Raw genomic sequence first — 19230 nt, 5'->3', positions numbered from 1 at the left:
GGTTAAAAATTCAGTTGAGGGATGATCCCAAAACCTAACAACAGTCCTTAGATAAGTTCATCATAAATCATCCATAGAAAGCTAAGCAGCTGTGATTAAAGGACATGATGATTATTTTTATTGACTGTGAAGTTGTGTATAAGGAATTCACTGCTGCAGGCCCATTTCTACACTAATATTACTACTTAGATGTATAATGCATCACCACAGCTGTGACTGCCTTGTATTATCTGTACAACAATTGTTGGCCAAGGATATCTTTTCTTTGGTCCCCCCACTGTTGGTACTTTCCGGACCTACTACTGGATAACTCCTTTTTGTTTACCAAGATAATACTGTAACTCAAACAAAGAAAATAAGAAATTTTCAGATCAAATCACAGGCAATTCAGATAAAAAAAACGCAAAGGAAATCTTGTTTCTAGTAGTGATGTAAATGTTGAACTCATCGTATAAAGTTTCCAGGGAACTAGCATGAACTAAACAATAATCTATGATAGTGTAAAGAAATTATTTTTTATAACAAAATGTTTTCTAAAGCAAATTTCCTTGAATATAGCATTGATCGCTATAGAGTTTGGCTTTGTTTATTATTATAGTAAGAGTTGTCTATAGCTATAAAAGTAGCAGAACTGAGTTTTGAAAAGAAATGTTTCTTTCGCTTCTAAAACTCTATTGAATGAAGTCAGTATTAAAAAAAAAAAAAGGTATTTACTATTCAATAAATATTACAAACATGCTTAATGTTATTCATTTCATTCATGGTGAAATAGTTATCTTTATTCAAATCCACATGAATTACAAACTCATATCTCTGAACTCTGTATTAACAGCCTGCTTAAAGCTAAAGAAGACCCATGTTATGTTAAATATTTAGCTGTGTATAACCAGAAATTGAAATCAGTGACCATGAAATTGAACAAATGAATCATTACATGTACTTAGGTGGGTATCAGTAGATCAAAATACTATGGAAGAAGTCAAAAGATGATGCCTTGGTGGAAAGCATTTGGAAAATCAATATTAAAAAGCTTGTTATCACTATGTGTGAAAAGGAAAGTTTTTAATCAGTGCATTCTCCCTATATTGACTTATAGCTGCAAAACATGGACATTAAATGCAAAGCAAACTCAAATGCTGGCCTGGTTGGCCGAGTGGTTAGCGTATCGGCTCCAGCCAAAAGGCCGTGGGTTCAAATCCCGCTGTGGACATGGATGTTTGCGATTGTCTGTGAAAATACTAGTAGTGGTCGTGGGTGGTAGATGACGTTGGTGTAGTTGTGGTTTGTTAGTTGGTGGATTGGTAGTAGTTGTAGAATAGGTGCCCCTCCCGCGATGAGTTTTTGAACTTCCTGGAGGTGTCAAGTAGTAGTAATAATAATAAAAAAACACAATTTAGTATGAAAGATGTGTGCTAGGTATCACAAGATTGAATTACAAAAAAAAATAAATAAATGGATAAGAAATCAAACAGAAGTCTGTGTAAAATTACAGAAAGAGTGAAACATAATGAGTTACACATACTACTAGATGATAAGACCAATGAGGAACAAAATAAGTACTGGATTTGATTTCACAGGATAAAAATCAAAATAATCAGATTTGCAGGAGTGACATAGGGAAGAAAAGCCATCGACAGTCAGTCTTGGAGTCATCTTGGAAAGGCTTTCATCCAGCAATGAATCAATAATAACTGATGATGATGATGATAACATGGTAATTTTACCATGTTATCATCATCATCATGTATTACAGCAGAACTTTGAAACAGTTTCTATTTTCCAGTTTCTATTTTAGTACTGATTTAGAATGTTACATGAAACTTGAAAATATTAGCTATATTTTATCAGTTGAAGTGAAAGTTTTTGTCCGACTGATTATTTCAACATATTTTTTTCTTGTGGTCACTGTGTGTCCTTTTGTCATTATAGAAGCATTACATCACCATCATTACTTTTAAAATCTCCACAAAATAAGAAAAATTTGTCAGTTCAGTAAGCATTGGGGTGGGGGACTGTTTACAGCATTATAGTTTTGATATGAATAATGCTGTGCACTTAACAAAAGAGTATGTTGTCATTATTACTATACCAGTCACATCATTAGACAACAGAATTATTTTAATTTAATTTACTTATTTTAGTTCCAGTATTTGAGTTTCTAAAAAAACAGCAGATTTTTTGTATACCAGCTCTTGAGCATCAAAAATACAATGTACAAAATGCCATTGAGATTAACATATCTAAACTTAGCATTGACAGATATTAAGCATGAGTAATAAGAATGAAGTTGCAGGCATAAAATATTGAGCAAAAGTTTAAGTTTGATTTTCAAGTTTTGCATATACTTATGTAATTAGTATTGATTATTATTTTTTTTTTTCTATCTTTAGAGATTCTCAGCCAACTAAGTTACCTGAAGTCAAACGAGTGCTCATGTTTGGATTTAATGGTATTAATTTTGTGATTTTTTTTCTTCTTTGTTTCTTAATAACTTTCACAGCCTTATTAGCAGTATGATAAAATAATTTTTATTTATCTCTATCTTCTTTAAAATATCATCTTTTAGAATCATTTTAATCTCAAGCTGTTGAATTTGTATTAATGCATTGTATTAAAACTTTTTTTATGGTAAGTGCAAACATGAAATCAAACACACACAATTCATTATTGGATATATTGTTGCTGCTATACATTTTCTTTCTTTACTACTTAATTATAAGATTATATACATAGACTTTGAAACTTATGTAATAAATCATAAATTGCAGACATGGAAGCATTTATTTTAAAATTATTTTTTTTTTAGAATTATTTATGATGAAAATGCTAATAATTCATATAACAGTTAGGAACCAAATACAATTTGAAAAATAAATGATAAACTTTTGTTTACATTTGAGATTATTATTACTGTTGTTATTATTGTCCATGAATTCATTACACTCATCACGGATAGTCTCATTTAAAATTCTAAACTCATCAGCTGTGCTCTGGCGTACCCCCCCCCCCACAGTTGGGGGTTCAGTTTATATATATATATTGTGTATATATATATATAATAACAGTTTGTAAGACACTAAACCAGTATATAGATCTAATAATTACTTTAGTTAAAAAATGCACAGTTTCCTCTTACGTAAGACTATTTTTGGGTATACAAAAGAAAAAGACAAAGAACTACTGGCATATTATAGAGACCTTTTTACTTGATGTTACTTTCATTACTTGCATTGCACCTAAATATAAACCCTAATACCAACTTATTGGAATGTATCCTAGCTGTAGCTAGGCAAACACGCAAACATGAAAGTGAACGTGCAGAGCATGCTCAGCAATACAATGCTGTCAAACATAATTTCAAATCAGATTCATGTATTTGTCACTGTGTTAATCTTTTATTGTTTCTTTGTCTTTTAGTTTATCTTTTGTACACCTGAAGAAGTCTTAGTAAGTATGGCGAAACATATCTTAAATTAATTTTTTAATTAATTAAAACCAATTAATTACTTTTTTTAATTAATAGGTATAAGATCCAATAAATAATTTTAATTTGTTATTGGATCGTACACCAATTTAATGCCTTACAAAAATCATCATACCACTTCTTTTCTGCTTATTCACCAAACTCTACAACATACATTTCCTCAACCTCTCCCCATAACCAGCATTCCAGAGTCTTGATGTTACTTTCATTACTTGTCTCTAGACTTTCACCAGTGTTTCCTTATCGTAATGGAAACCAGGTGACCAAATTTGTACATAATAAACAATTTGTCTAGGTGTAAACTACTTTAAGGAAATTATTGTCTCATATTCCTCTCACAAAGTAAAAATGTGGTGTAGCCTTCATGTGTACAGTGTGCTCTTAGAACTTCAGGTCTCTGTTAATCATTACCTTATATCCCAAAACTCATTCACCTCCAAGAACACAGTTACTTGGTATGGTGCACAACTTTACTTACAGTTCTGTCTTTCAAATTACATCACCTTCTAGTTATTAATATTAAAACAGCAACTCAGTTTATCTATCCAAGCTGAAAGCTATTCATACATACCTGAAAAGAGAACACCAGTGTCACTCCTTTTAGAACTGTTCCCAACTATTCATCGGCAGCAAACAAATTGTATTCAAATACCTCCCAGTATTTAAATACAATTTGCTGATTTGTTTCAGACAGCCAGTCACCTATCCATCTTACTAATCTGTTATTCATCACTAATTCCTGCAACTATACAACTCGGCATGTCGCAGTCTTTCAACTCTCATTGCAAATTCAAAAATCTCACTGTATATGTCTCCCTTTCTAGCACCTTTATTTCTTTAAAAGCAAGCAAACTGCAGTTTCAATGAGACCCTTTTACACGTTCATACTGATCTTCGTAGATAGTCGTGTATCTCAGTCTAATCCTTTATTTTATTTTTAACCCAACTCTATGACACTTTAACCAGAAGATATAAATTGTGTACTTCTGGAATAATTATTCAAGTAAAATGCACTTAATTACTTAATTATTTGTGATTATTTTATTGTTGCGTGTGTATGTGTGTGTGTGTGTGTGTATATATATATATATACACACACACATACATACATATATATATATATTGTGAAATACTGTAATTATGAAATTGTTCAGTCTTACAGCATTATGTGATTGACACTAGCTAATATTGGGGCAGAGCAATTACGAAACTCAGTCTAATTTTCTTTGTGCATCGAGGAATTTTATATGCTTCCCACAAGAAAACAGTGAAGAAAAGTGCAAATAATGGTATTTCAGGGAAGTTATAAGAAGTTATTTACTTCTGGACAAAGGCGCATGTTGAGAGCAGTATTGCCAAGCTTAGGGAGTGAAGAACCCAGATTTTTTTGTTTGTATGTTTGCAATTGAGAATGCTAAAAAAAAAAAAAAAATAACAGCTAAAGAGAGAGCAGATCACATAGAAAGTGTGGAAGAAATTTTAAAGTTATGGAATAATATGGATCAAGAATTTCCATAAATTTAAGGAATAAAACAGAAGTTTTATATGAGTGTATCAAGATACTTCTTATGAGAAATTTGTTCATTTAGGAATCAAAGTATTACTATTAATATTATTATTGTATAGCCCCCCCCCCCATGGAGTCTGAAGACTCAAACTATCTACACAATCTATCATACCTCTGCTTAAACCCATTAACATTCACAACTTACTCTGGTAACTCATTCACCACTCTCCAAGCAAAAAATCTAGTCCTCACATCCCTACTGTGACCACACCTTTATTCAACTTCCAGGGATGAACCCTTGTTCTAGTCCCTCAAGCCAAGTGTTGAAACATTTCCCCTGTATCTGTCTTGTAAAATCCTTTAAGCAACTTAAATGTTTCTATCATATTCCCTATTTTTTTCCTATCAACCAACTTCTGCAATCCACACACCTTCAATCTCTCCTCATAGGGAACATTCGACAGACCACTCACCATTTTGGCCACTTTCCTCTGAATCCTCTCTACTGCTTATTCATCCCCAAGAAATCCAGGGGACCAGACTTGAGCACAGTAATCTGGGTGTGGACATAACAAAGCCTTATAAATAGGAATAACAATTTCTTTATCTCTACTTAGGTTAATGTGTTTTTCAATAGCCAAGTAACTTTATGGGTAATCTTATCAAAGTAATCTTTAAAAAAAATTATCAACCAACTTCTGCAAGAAGTTAGTTGATAAATCTACATTGGGAACAAACTGTCTCAATAAAATAAAAATATCAGGAGAAACCTTGGAGGAATTCTTAATAAAGAAGGGTGTCAGACAAGGCTATGTTCTTTCTCCTATATTGTTTAGCCTTATACTGAAAATATCCAGCATTTAAAGGAGTCAGCATATAGGAGGCAGAAATATAAACAACTTAAGATATTCAAATGATATGGTACTTCTGGCTGAAAATGCAAAAAGATCTTCAAAACCTACTAGAAGAGATGCTGAAACTAAGTGAAAAATATGGACTTAATTTCAACTTCAAAAAAAAAAAAAAAAACTCGCATTGGTAGTAAGAGAAAAAGGAAAAATACCTGATATAAATCTTAAGATCAGAGGAAATATCTTAGATCAAGTAAAGAGTTATATATATATTTGGGTCAACTAATTATAGAGAATAGAAAATGTGATAAATATTAAGAATATTAGAAATTGCTAGATCAACCTTCAATAGCACGAAAAACATTCTGGTCTCAAGGGAAATTCACACAAAAACAAGAATTAGACTGTCCAAAGCTACGTATGGTCAACACTGCCCATACGTAGCTTTGGACAACAGAGTAGTTTCTGCTATATTGAGCAGAAACTGGACTCTGTTGGAAACCATTAAGACAAGGAAAACCACCTTGGTCATATACCAAGGCATGAATCCCTACAAAAAAAAAAAAAAAACACTTTTAGAAGGAATGATACAAGGAAGAAGAGGAAGACAAAGAACAGATTGGATGGGAAATATTAAGGACTGGATCTTTTTGTCTTATGAAGAATGTAAGAAAGAAGCACAAAACTGTACATGGTGGAAGCTCATGGTAGTCAACCTGTACATACAAACTTTATTTTGTATGTACAGGTTGACACACAAGCTACAGTTTTGTACATACAAACTGTAGCTTGTGTGTACAAAACAGGGCTGGTACACACAAGCTACAGTTTGTCTGCTTGTGGGATGACAAATCCCAGATAAACTGGGAGGGGGACCCTGCTGTCCACCCAAGATTGGCTAACTTGGCTATGGCTGAGAAAGATCCTTAAGCTCCTCGGGTTGTTGATGGGAATCGAACCTAGGACACTCCTTCCTCAGGCATATGGTTACAAAGCGCATCGCCACTAGGCTAACCGTGCAGACGCTGGAAGGAGATGACACCTGACAAGACAGTTTTATGTGATACCTTGGCAGCATGTCCTCTAAACTTTAACTCTCTGTGTACCATCACTACCCTAAATCTCTAGCTTCATCTGTTTCCTACAGTACAGTTCCATCAGTATGGTACACACCTTGTAATCTTTTATCTCAAAATGCATAGCTTTACATTTCTCCACATTAAACTGACACCAGTTATCTTTTGCCCATATGACAGCCTATTTAAATCTTCCTGGAAGCTCTCCAAATCACCTTGATTACCATATCACAAAAACCATGTTGTCCCTTTTACAGTATCATATCATTATCCACCCAAATTTTGAATTCTCTTTTTGACCAATTCTCTAGTACTTTTACCTGAGATACTGATTGGTCTATAATTTGCTACTGCAATCTTTAGAATCTCCCTTATGCAATGGAATTATTTTGCCTTCTTTCCACTCTGTTGGAACTCTACAGAGGTGAGACTTAAGAACCTAGTCAGAGGCATTGCCAGTTCCCTTGCACATTCTTGCAAAAACCTGAGCTGGTATCCCATCTATTCCCACAGCTGTATTTACATTGATTCTGCAATATCTTAAAAATCTCTGATTCATCCACCTCATTTCTCACGTTAGTGACTGTCACATATGTTAAAGCAGTAACTTCACATATGTGAAGTAGCCTCATTAAGGTTTAAGGTTTTTCTTGTAATCTGATTTTGCCTTCCTTGCCATGCCAGTCACATTTCTTGCCTGAGCCTTGTACTGTTCATGAGTTTGTTGGTCACCTTTCACCTTATATACCCTCCACAATATTTTCTTCTTCTGTAGCTCACACTTAATGATATTAGTCATCCATCTAATTCCTACCTGATTAATCCTCCTTACCTTAGGTATACAATTTAATATTGATTTCTCTAGATGACCTTTGATTATCTCCCATGTACTACCTACATCCTTACCCTGCAGTGTTTTATGCCATGGCACAGAACAACAATCAATAACATGTTGAATGATACGTTCCCCCAATCATGCATTCATCCTCGACCAGACCTAACATTTGCCAAGAGTGAACAAAGTCATCATCTTTGAAAACAACCATAAGAACAATGCTAAAATGGAGAAAACATATGGATCATAGACTACAAACAAACTAAATTAGTGCAAAAATCAAGTGACACCACTAGTAGCCACCATGGAGACCAGTATGCAGGCATTGCATAGGAAATGTGCAAGACCCTTGCAGTGAAATATATGCCTCACAGAACCTTGCATATCCACTTCACCAACATCAGTGGCCTCAACTCCCACCTTAATAGTGTCCACTACCATCTTAAATCTTCCAAACTCTACCTACTCTTTTTGGCAAAAACTCAAATCTTACCTCCCCACAGCACTGTTCATCTCAATCTTCCAAACTACATGCTCTTTAAGTCCTTTTGACGCAAGAGGGGCATCTGCATACATCTGCTCTGACATACTTTGCCAGAGAGCACCCAACCTAGAATTGCCCAACTTTGACCTTTTTTGGTTGAAATTATCCCTTCCACACTAAGTCCAATTCATTTGCTGTTTCTATGACTCCCCTAATGTCACCAGCCACTCTAAGCTCTTTAATTTCCTCTCCTTAAAAATTTATTTTCTTCAGTCCCACTTTCCCAAGAGCGAAATCATCCTCCTAGGAGATATCCACAACACCAACTATCTTTTCCTTCTCTAGTTGCACAGATATTGCAGGCAGAGCAGTGACGTACTCAGGATTTAATCTTTTTTTTTTGGGGGGGGGGGGCTGAGTTGAGTAGACTATTAGAGAATACACACTATACATCACATATTACCTATTACTGAGCATCTGAAATTATCGCCAATACATGATACCCATGATCTCCTCTGGCCCTTCTCGGGTGAGCAAAGTAGTGATTGGTCCACCCAAGCACTTCTTCATTTTTCTTATGTTCACAGTGGCCATGATTCCTGAGAGTTATAGGGTATTCCCACCTTATATGACTATTAATTCATAAGTAATATAGCAATAGAAGACACGACACAACATAAATAAAAAAATGAATTTTAATTAGAAAAACATTTTTGGAAAATTTTGTAGTTTTTTTTTTTTCCCCTTTTTCTTTGGGGGTTGCCAGGACCCCTTGCCCCCCCCTCTGGGTGCACCACTGAGACAGATGCTGAAACATTTGCCATCACCAATGACCTTACACAACTTGTTCACATGCCAACCAGAATATCATATAACCTGAACCACTCCCCAAACACCGTTGATCTCTTCATCACCAACGTCACTTCCAAATACACAGTGAATGTAGTGGGTCCCTTAGGCAATTCTGACCACAATCTAGTGCTTATCTCCTCCCCTATGCAACAACACTTACACAGCCACTCCCATACAAGAGTAGTTTGGCATTATAACAGTGCCATGTGGGACAACCTTTGTGACCTCTATGCTTGATTCCCATGGTTGGACTATTGCTTTCAACCTTTCAACCTAAACATATGTACTGACCTTATCAGCAAAGTAATCCTCACTAGCATTGAAACATACATTCCCCACACTATCTAAACTGCCGTTCCCTAGCTCAAGCCCAAAATAGATGAAAAAAAAAAAAATATATATCAATGCTTCAAAAACAGAGGCCAAAAGAGCAAAAAGCAGGAAACTAGCAGTGTGCTCCAAATGACAGCTGAGCCTATTGGTCTCTTGCCAAAGCAATTGATCATTAACTTCTTCCCAACACTGTTTCCGCCACTATCATACCTCAGATAGCTCTATTGCATCATCATCCACGGAAAAAGACAATCGCCTGGCTTCACACTTTGCTTCCAATGCATACATAACTGACAATTGTAAATGCTCCACAACCATTTCAGATGTCCAACATACAATGCCCCCCATATCCTTTTGCCAGAAAGAGATTAGAAAATTACTGTTCAAATTACACACAAAAAATGTCTCCTAGCCTGGATGGCATTCCTCCATTTGTCCTGATAGTTTGTGCACCAGAACTATCTCCTATCCTATGCCGCATGTATATGCTCTCTTACTCCACTGGTATCTATCCCTGGAAATTGGCCTATATTCAACCCATTCCCAAGAAGGGTGACAAATCACTGCCATCTAACTACTGCTCTATCTCATTCACTTCAGTCCTTCTAAAGTAATAGAAAAATCATCAATTCCCAACTCCTACACTACCTTGAAGGCACGTACCTAATAAACAACTGCCAATATGGATTCCATCACACATCTGCTCACATTTGTCAACCATCTCTGGACAAATGTCATGGAGAAGTTTTGTGAATCTAAAGTGGTTGCATTGATATCTCCAAAGCTTTTGACCGGATCTGGCACAAAGGCTTACTAAGCAAACTACCATCATTTGGTCTGTCTCAATAGTTGGATTACCAGCTTTTTGTCTGGATGCACACTAATTGTGATGGTGGATGGGTCCTTATCCTGTCACCAACTCTCTTCATGCTATATATCAATGACCTACTTCAGTTGACCTCTAACCCAGTTGGAGTTCGACTGAATACACCGTTTTGCAGATGACAGTACATTGCACTCCTCCCTTTCATTTGATAAACCTTACTCTACACAACTCACATCAACCATCACTACCCTCAGTTCTGATCTCTACACCATCCTCCAGTGTGTGTGGGGGGGTTCAGATAACCTCGTCAGTTTCAATGCTAATAAAACTCAGTTCTGTCTTATTTCTGACAAAAAAAAAAACCCTTTTTTCCCAGTATTCTTTTTGACGATACCCAAATTTCCATACAATTTGAGACAATTATCCGGACATCAAACTTCTCCTGGCATAAACACATCACAACTATTGCATACTCAGCTTCAAAAAAACTAGGATTTCTCTTTTGCTCAAGATGTCACTTCACCCCTGAACAGATGTTAATATTATACAAATCCACCCAGCTATTGAACATTGCTGTCACATATGGAGCAGGGGGCTCCTAAAAACTCCCTGAAAATGTTTGACTCAATACAGAGGAGAGCAATTAGACTGATTAATGACCCATCTCTTACCAACTCACTTCCCCAACTTTCACACAGACGTTTGGTTTCTGCAATATGTGTATTCTATAAATGTTTCCATGGGAAATGTTCATCCGAAATAGCATCGATAATTCCCCCACTTAGTACTGAGCTAGTTGGAACACGTGCAGCTGCTCCTCAACATCCTTTCACAGTGCACCTTGAAGCTCACAGAACAAGCTTTTTTTCCTCCTTTATCCCTGCTACTGCCGTATTGTGAAACAGTCTTCCCTTACAAGGATTGATATAATTTTGCCTGCTCTGCTTAGTTCAAGGGACTAACAGTATTTGAAATTTTAAGCTTGTGTTGTTGGATTAATGTGCCTATGTTCTTTGCTTATTATGAATTTATTAGTTTTTTTGTTGATCTCATCAGTAATGTTATTTGTTGTTTTACAGTTTAAATTAAGAGAAAGAGACTTAATATTATTAATTCACAGTTAATGATATGAGTATATTTGTTACCAAATGAATTGTGTATATAATTACTTTAAATAATATTTGGTTTTTTAAATTATTTATTTTGATAAACTGGGATTAATTATTGACTTCAGCTATAATAGTCAAATATAAGATTCAGTGATTTGAGTTGAATACTTGAGTCTGAGATCTGCAATAGCATTTTTTCCTAAGGATATTTATTATTATATGGGCACTTTCATGGATCCGAAGACTCATTGTGGGAGACCCAATCTATCCTCACAATCTATCATATCTTATCTCTCCTTGAACCCATTAACAGAAAAAGCACTCACAACTGACTCTGGCAATCCATTCTACTCATTCACTACTCTCCAAGCAAAAATGTAGTCCTCACACCTCTACTGACGACACCTTTATTTAACTTCCAGGGGATGATCCCTTGTTCTGGTAATTTAGACATGTACTGAAACATTTCCCCTGTATCTATTGTATAAAATCCTTTAATCAGCTTAAATGTTTCTATCACATCCCCCTCTTTTTCTTCAATCAACCAACTTCTGAAATCCACAGACCTTCAATCTATCCTTATAGGGCACGTTCCACAAGCTACTCACCATTTTGGTCACTCACTTCTGAATCCTCTCCACCACTTCCTCATCCTCAAGAAATCCAGGGAACCAGACTTGAATGCAGTAATCCATATGTGGGTGTATCAAGGGCTTATAAAGAGGAATTACAACTGTCTTAGCTATATGTTTAGAGAACATATAGCTACCCTAGCTATATGTTCTCTAAACTTTAACTCTTTAGCTTCATCTATTTCCTGAATTACAGTGCCATCAATGTGATACATGGCTTGTAATCTATTTATCTCAAAATGGATAACTTTACATTTCTCTACATTAAACTGACAGCCATTACTTTATTTACCCTTACTGACAGCCTATTTAAATCATCCTGCAAGCTCTCTACTAGTTACCTTGATTAACTATTACTCTACCTAATTTTGTATCATCAACAAGCAACTGAATATTTCCTATATCATTTATGTACAAATTAAACAGTAATGGTCCCAGCACTCTGTGGCACACCACTAGTCACCTGTTTTTGCCTTGATTCTGTTCCCCATATACTACTCTGTCCAGCAGCCACCTTCTTATCCACTTAACCAGTATCATATCTATCCCCATTTGTTCTAATTTGTGTAACAGTGTTCCGTGTGGTATTCTGTCAGATGCCTTAGCAAAATTGTGTAGCCATTTCCTTTATCCAACTCAGCTGTTACTCTATTATAAAAAGTTTGCAAATTACTAAGGCATGACCAACCTTTCACATAGCCAGTTCAGTTGGTCTTTGTTGTTCATTCGGGTTATCTGCTTCTTTCTTTTTTCAGTCCTGCGTAACTGTTGTCGCTTCTGCAGTTTTTCAGTTTCACACTTTGTCCTATGAAGGATAACATTTAAGCATACTGTTTCTTTATTGATATCCATTTCATTCTACTCTATTTCCACGACTTCACGTTCAACATTATTAACATAATTTTCCATCTTATCGTTGGTATTTGTTGTGTTCTCGTTACTTAACAGCACTTACTTTTAAAACGCATAATACATACTCTCTCTGCAGTTTCAGTTTCTTCCTGCATATTGTTTAATTTTCCTGACACATACATTTCACGTACACTGCACTGAATAATATCCTACAAATTCAAATCGCCAGACAGTGTGATCTTTGCTGCCATTGTTCATTGTGTCCATGCTGACAATATCACAATAAAAATGTTATAAATATACATACTCTAAAAACACATGAAAATCTACACTAATACACTATAATGCTCTATTTTTTTTTGATGAATAAACAGATAAAAATCACTAATTTTACACAAGTGCTAAATTACGACTACTCGCGATATTAAACCGAAACCTATTTGCACAAATAATAATATTATACAACACATTATATTTCAGGAATTAGTAAACGTTTTATTCCAAAAGAGCATTCAGTTCTTACTTACATTTCCTAAATGTGATATATCATCCAGTAGAGCAATTCCTCGATTAATGCCCTCTATAAAATAGGCACATTAATCAAAAATGCCCTAATCAAATATAATAACCTATGGCAGTGTTTCCCAATCTGTGGTCAGCGGATCCACTGGGGGTCCGCGGGATATTTTATTTTCATTAAACTTTATCTTATCATGCCTAATTGATATGTTCATATTCTTCCGAATATCTCCATTTATAACAGTATTGCATTGTCATAAATGATACATTTAGTGTTGTAAAATATAAAAAATTTCCATTTTGGATTTTATGGGGGCTGCGGTGAATTAACATTCGCTAGAGGGGGGTCAGCGACATCAAAAAGGTTGGGAAACACCGACCTATGGGAAAAAGTATAATTTGTTCCTCAAATTTCTTTTTTGATCCATGATTTTTTTTTTATAAAAGAATTAAGGTATATCTCAAGGCCTAGTTAAAGGAAAGCCAATAAGCTTGAAGACAATAAAACATATTCAGAATATAAATTTATTATTCTACTTCTTAACAAAGAATTGAGCTAACGTAGTTTGGCCAGCATTCTGTTTCATTTTTCATACAACTGATGATATGACCCTACTGCCTATTCTACTACTACTTCTGCAAAGTTTGCTGCTTCTCTCTTCATCAGGGTCAGCCTCTAAACATTGCTGCTTAAAAACTTCAATTGTACAAAAAATATTTTCAAATTGTTTCTGTGAAATCTCTTTGGGCATGTCAGTGATTAAATTTTCTTCATATTCTTCCTGCTATGCATGTAAATTTAGCAGGTCAGAATCACTCAATTTCTGAGAATGAGTTTTAATTAACTTAGATTCATTTGAAAAGCCTCTAAAATCATTTTTGCACAAATGTGGAAGAATGTGCTTCGAAACGGATCACATATTGGTCACATGGGTTTGAGTGGTAGAGAGAGTTGTAGAGTAGGTGCCCTCCCTTGATGAGTCATTGGGCTCCCTGGAGGTGTCAGGTATTAATAATAATAATAATATGCTCACAGTAATTTCATTCTACTTTGCAACTTTATAACCAGGCTGAGATTTCTCTGATTTGGCCACAAAAGTCTCGGAAGGCATTCGCTTCCAAAAAAGGGTGGTTTCATCCACATTAAATATATGTTGGTCACAATAGAACCCTTTTTCAAAAATTTTCTTCAAAATCTCTGGATAATTTGCAACAACCTCCTTATCTGCACTTGCAGCTTCACTTGTGATCAGAATATTATGTAGGCTATTTCTCTTTTTCAAAAGCTCAAACCACCCAGTACTAGTATGGAATTCTTTTTCTTTTCCATCATTGATAGCCCGTTCTTTCAAGGTTGCAAAGAGACTTAACACTACTTAGCAGAATCTTATTGCTTACAATCTTCGATCCATGTAGAAAGAAGTCTCTCTAATTCAATCAATATAATACTTTGATTTCAAGTGCATGCATGAAACAATTTTGCTTAAAATTGCTCTTATAGTTGATTCAGCCATTTTTGTGTTCTTGTCCTATCTTTGCTCTGGATTAGCCTCATTTCTTATTTCTTTATTATTTCAAGTTTTTCTTCCAGTGAGATTACTTTTTGAATCATTTTCACACTTGCACTTTTTTGCTCACTAATTCTTTTACTCATGATGAAAAATTGGGAAAATATTTTAAAATAAAAAAAAAAGTAAGGAAAATAAGGAAAACAATTGTAAAGGTGACATGAGATATGATCATCAAAATGCTATCTAATTAATAGATGACAAATTTTGGTGGTAAATTTGAAACATAGTGTACATGGAAATATTGTAGTATGCCATTAAAAAATAACTTTGTAAAATTATTTAAGTTAAGGGATATTACATCCCATATTGTTTCATAGCCGAATAAGAAACTCAAAGAGTTTCATGCCGAATATAGTAAATATATAAAGTTCGGCGAATCCAAGTGTAAGCAAATATCTGGATATTGATACAACTGATGCTTTAGGGAGTGCAACACTGAGGCAACTCATACCATGACCCACCCTCACCATGAATTGCCTCAGTGTTGCACTCCCTAAAGGGTCAGTTGTAACACTATCCAGGTATTTGCTTATGCTTGGACTCGCCGAACTTTATATATTTACTATATTCGGCATGAAACTCTTTGAGTTTCTTATTCGGCTATGAAACAATATGGGATGTAATATCCCTTAACTTAAATAAGTTTATATGTTGCCGAATTGAAGCCTTTGGCTCTTCATATAATTAATAATTTATTAGGACACCTTCTTGGCAATTCTCATAGTAGGGTATATATAAGTTCTGTTTGCTACAAACTTGGTATTTCTAGGTCTGCCTACTCACTGATGAGACCTCAATAAAGGTTGAAACTGGTTTGGGTAGTAACCTTCTCTCACTCATAATGTAGAACAGTAATACAGCTCCTAGGAGCTGGGTTTCACATTATGGGAAAATATCAAGAATAGTGATCGGAGCTTGCTCCATCCTTACCATGAGTTGCCTCAGTGTTGCACTCCCTAAAGGGTCAATTGTAACACTATCCAGGTATTTGCTTACGCTTGGACTCACCGAACTTTATATATTTACTGTATTCGGCATGAAACTCTTTGAGTTTCTTATTCGGCTATGAAACAATATGGAATGTAATATCCCTTAACTTAAATAAGTTTATATGTCACCGAATTGAAGCCTTTGGCTCTTCATATAATTAATAACTTTGTAAAATGTTTTATATCGGAAACTAAATAATTATTTCATCCTGGTGAGTGATTTTTTAAAATAATTAACCATAAAAAATGTATAGATAGAAAATTTTTAAAATATGGAACATTTATTTTTAAGATATATATAGGTACACTATTCAAATTTTCTATAGAAAAAAAATTATGCACTAATCGGAGGTGCATTAATCGAGGGATTACTGTACTTACAGCCTTATTAACATCTTCAGTCTTTAATTTCTGGTCTTGTTAACATTTGCCTCCTTCTGGCTTTATACAATGAAATATGGACAGGGTGGCCATAAAATAACTTTCCCCTCTTTGGAGGGGCATCTGTAGCTAAAACCAATAAACAGAATGAGACCAAATTTTATATTGAGACTTTTGAAGGCATTGGGGGAGATGATTTCCTCGAAAAAGAGATTTAGTACCAAAAGTCGCCGATTGGGGAAATTTTGACGCTGGTGGATCCAAAAGCAGTCAAATATTTGCAGTAAATGCAGGCAAAAAGGATTATGCAAATTTTACTGTGCGTACGTGACAGCAGCAGCGCCACCAATTCCACTTAAAAAGGAATTGGGAATGTTCAGGCAGTCATTCGAATGACTGAGGAATTGTGTCAATATATGTCCTATGCCTCATAGGACATATATTGAGCACAATATATGTCCTATGAGGATGTATATTGTGCTCAATATATGTGGCATGTTACAAAGACATATCATTGTAACATGCCACAGTGCAATGCTGTAGCGGTCCTTCGGGAATTTAGAAGGCTTCATAACCTGCGTACAGGTCCTATGTCAGCCTTAGTATTGAGAGCTATGATTAAGAAGTTTTAAGAAACTGGTTCACCAGGAGTTAGACCTGGCAGAGGATGGAATGTAGTGCAAGAAGAGACGGTATCAGACGTTGCTACTGCAGTGTTCGACGAAACAGGGACCAGTACTAGTCCAAGCGCTCGTGCCATAGCTCACAAACTTGATATGGCTTATGGCTCAATCTGGAAAATCTTACGGATAATGCTTCACTTCTATCCGCATAAGTTCAGTCTTGTGCAAGCACTAACTACTGCAGATTATGATAAGCGCATGACCTTCGTGCTAACGTTTCTTGCCCAAATGGAGGTCGACAATGACTGGCCTTGGAGAATATTGTGGGGGTGATGAGGCTCATGAGGCTTCAAAAAAAAAAAAAGAGATGTATGTAAAGTACAGAGCTTTACATAATCATCTACTTTATAGCTACATACATCTTTTTTTTTTTTTTTTAAACCAAATCTCTCTCTTTCTCCTACCAGTTCATGCTAGTGTTAATACCAAGTCCAGCATTCTAAATCTGTGTGTTGCTTCCTTCACATTATCATCATCATATATTGCCTAAAATACCTCTGAAACTCTAAAAATTTACTCATTTTGCTTACATACATTATTTCCATTTCATATTTCCATACTTAAAATTCTCTATTACCTTTAATTCATAAAAACAATCTGTTTTTACTAGCTCCTTCCAACCAGGTTGTCTCAACATATTTGAGCATTCATATATCCTCTACATAAACCAGGACTATAACAGAATATCCTGTTAAGTAAACCATTCTGTTTATTTCAACCTCACCAGATAGTCTCAAAACAATCACGTGTACTGCCATTTTTCATATATACTCTGAACTCGCATGTTGCCCCCTGCTTTAATCATTTTTCTGTATTCTCCATTTTTATTCCAATCTGTATTGCATATGCTGACTCAATCATTTTCACAAATGCAGCACCCTTGCCTTATTTCTAATACTCTGTACATTAGTATACAAATAATGAACTGTCCTTCCAGACCACAACCTTAGCAACTTTCCATTCCCATCGCTATACTTGCATACTTCTCAAGATATGACTGATCCCACTCTATTTGAGGTCATTCCAATTATACTATCTGTACTTTTAATAGTCTTGTTTCTCTCTAGTCATTTATCTCATTCATTTCTTTAATTTTTTGCTCTGTTCTGTCACAGTCACCTTCTCAATGTTGTATATATTTGCTTCTTATCACTCCCAAGCTATCTTTCATATTTGTTTCCTTTCTTATCTTTATCCACACTTATCGTTATGCATTCTTTCTCTTATCCAACAGTAGTCATTCCAAATGTCCAACACCAAACCCATTCAAATGCAGCCCATCTCCATCCCTTAAACACCATTCCAGCTTTCCTTCAAATTCTTTCCATGCAATTTACTAATGAAATATCTTTTGTCTCACACAGGTCAGCCATCATGCTATATGATCATGGCTGCTATCTTTCTCGTTCTCATCTTGTTATCATTCCTTGGTGCCACTCTAACCAGTACTGCAATGTTATCCATTGTCCACTGCAACAACTACCCTAAATTCATTTTCTGCATTCTTTTTATCATCTTTCAAATAATTTGAAAACAGAATTCCATAACTCTGACCAAATTGTCTCATTTTGCCACCTGCACACATCATGCCCATTTTTGTCCACCACACCTCTGATAAACAGATCTCCACACAATGCCACATGATCATGTTTTGATACCTTCTTTTTCCACATGAAATTCCTCTCTCACCCCCCCCCCCCACCACACCCAAGTTTAAATCCTAATTTTATATCACTTTTTATTCTTATCAGCTCTCACCTGAGCTCTGACCATCTTTGTAAACATTTTTTTGCTTCATTCTTGGCTATGTTGTTATTACCTATCATAGCATTTCTTGCTAATCATTCTGATCACACTCTGGCAATCTCTTTATTTATTCTCACAGTTCAAAAATTCTTACCATGTTTTAATGCTTATTATATATCAGTTTTCATAGTGGATTTGCTGCAAGTCCAATATGAAGCTCATTCTTTGAGTAAAAACTTTTTTATTTTTGTTTTTTGTTTTGATTGCTTATTTTCACCACTGTTATAAGTGGCATTTGTATTGTATTAAAAAAACAAAAACACAAAACAAAGAAATGAAGAATAAAGATATTTTGGATGTCTGGAGTAATTAATTTGAAAAATGTTAAAAGAAATAAGCAGTAACAGGATAGTAAAAAATATTGAAGAGGAATTCAGTTAGGTACATATATCAGTACTAGCGATAGATAAAAGCCATCAGATACCTGAAATGTAGAAAAG

General features: G+C 35.1%; 1 protein-coding gene across 2 annotated transcripts in view; it reads left to right on the top strand.

Annotated features, from left to right (window-relative positions):
* Nucleotides 1-19230, top strand: part of LOC150105508 (PAT complex subunit CCDC47) — a 300186-nt gene that overhangs the window by 234982 nt on the left and 45974 nt on the right. For both annotated transcript variants that reach the window (XM_090394850.1, XM_090394851.1), the window contains exon 9: nucleotides 2391-2449. In XM_090394850.1, the coding sequence (XP_090250976.1) occupies nucleotides 2391-2449 (59 nt within the window). The remainder of the gene's footprint in view (nucleotides 1-2390; nucleotides 2450-19230) is intronic.

This window comes from Typopeltis vanoorti, chromosome 6 (assembly GCF_054136105.1).
Source record: "Typopeltis vanoorti isolate ZY-2024b chromosome 6, IOZ_Tvanoo_1.0, whole genome shotgun sequence".
NCBI lineage: Eukaryota > Metazoa > Arthropoda > Arachnida > Uropygi > Thelyphonidae > Typopeltis > Typopeltis vanoorti.
This window is presented reverse-complemented; position numbering and strand designations above follow the sequence as displayed.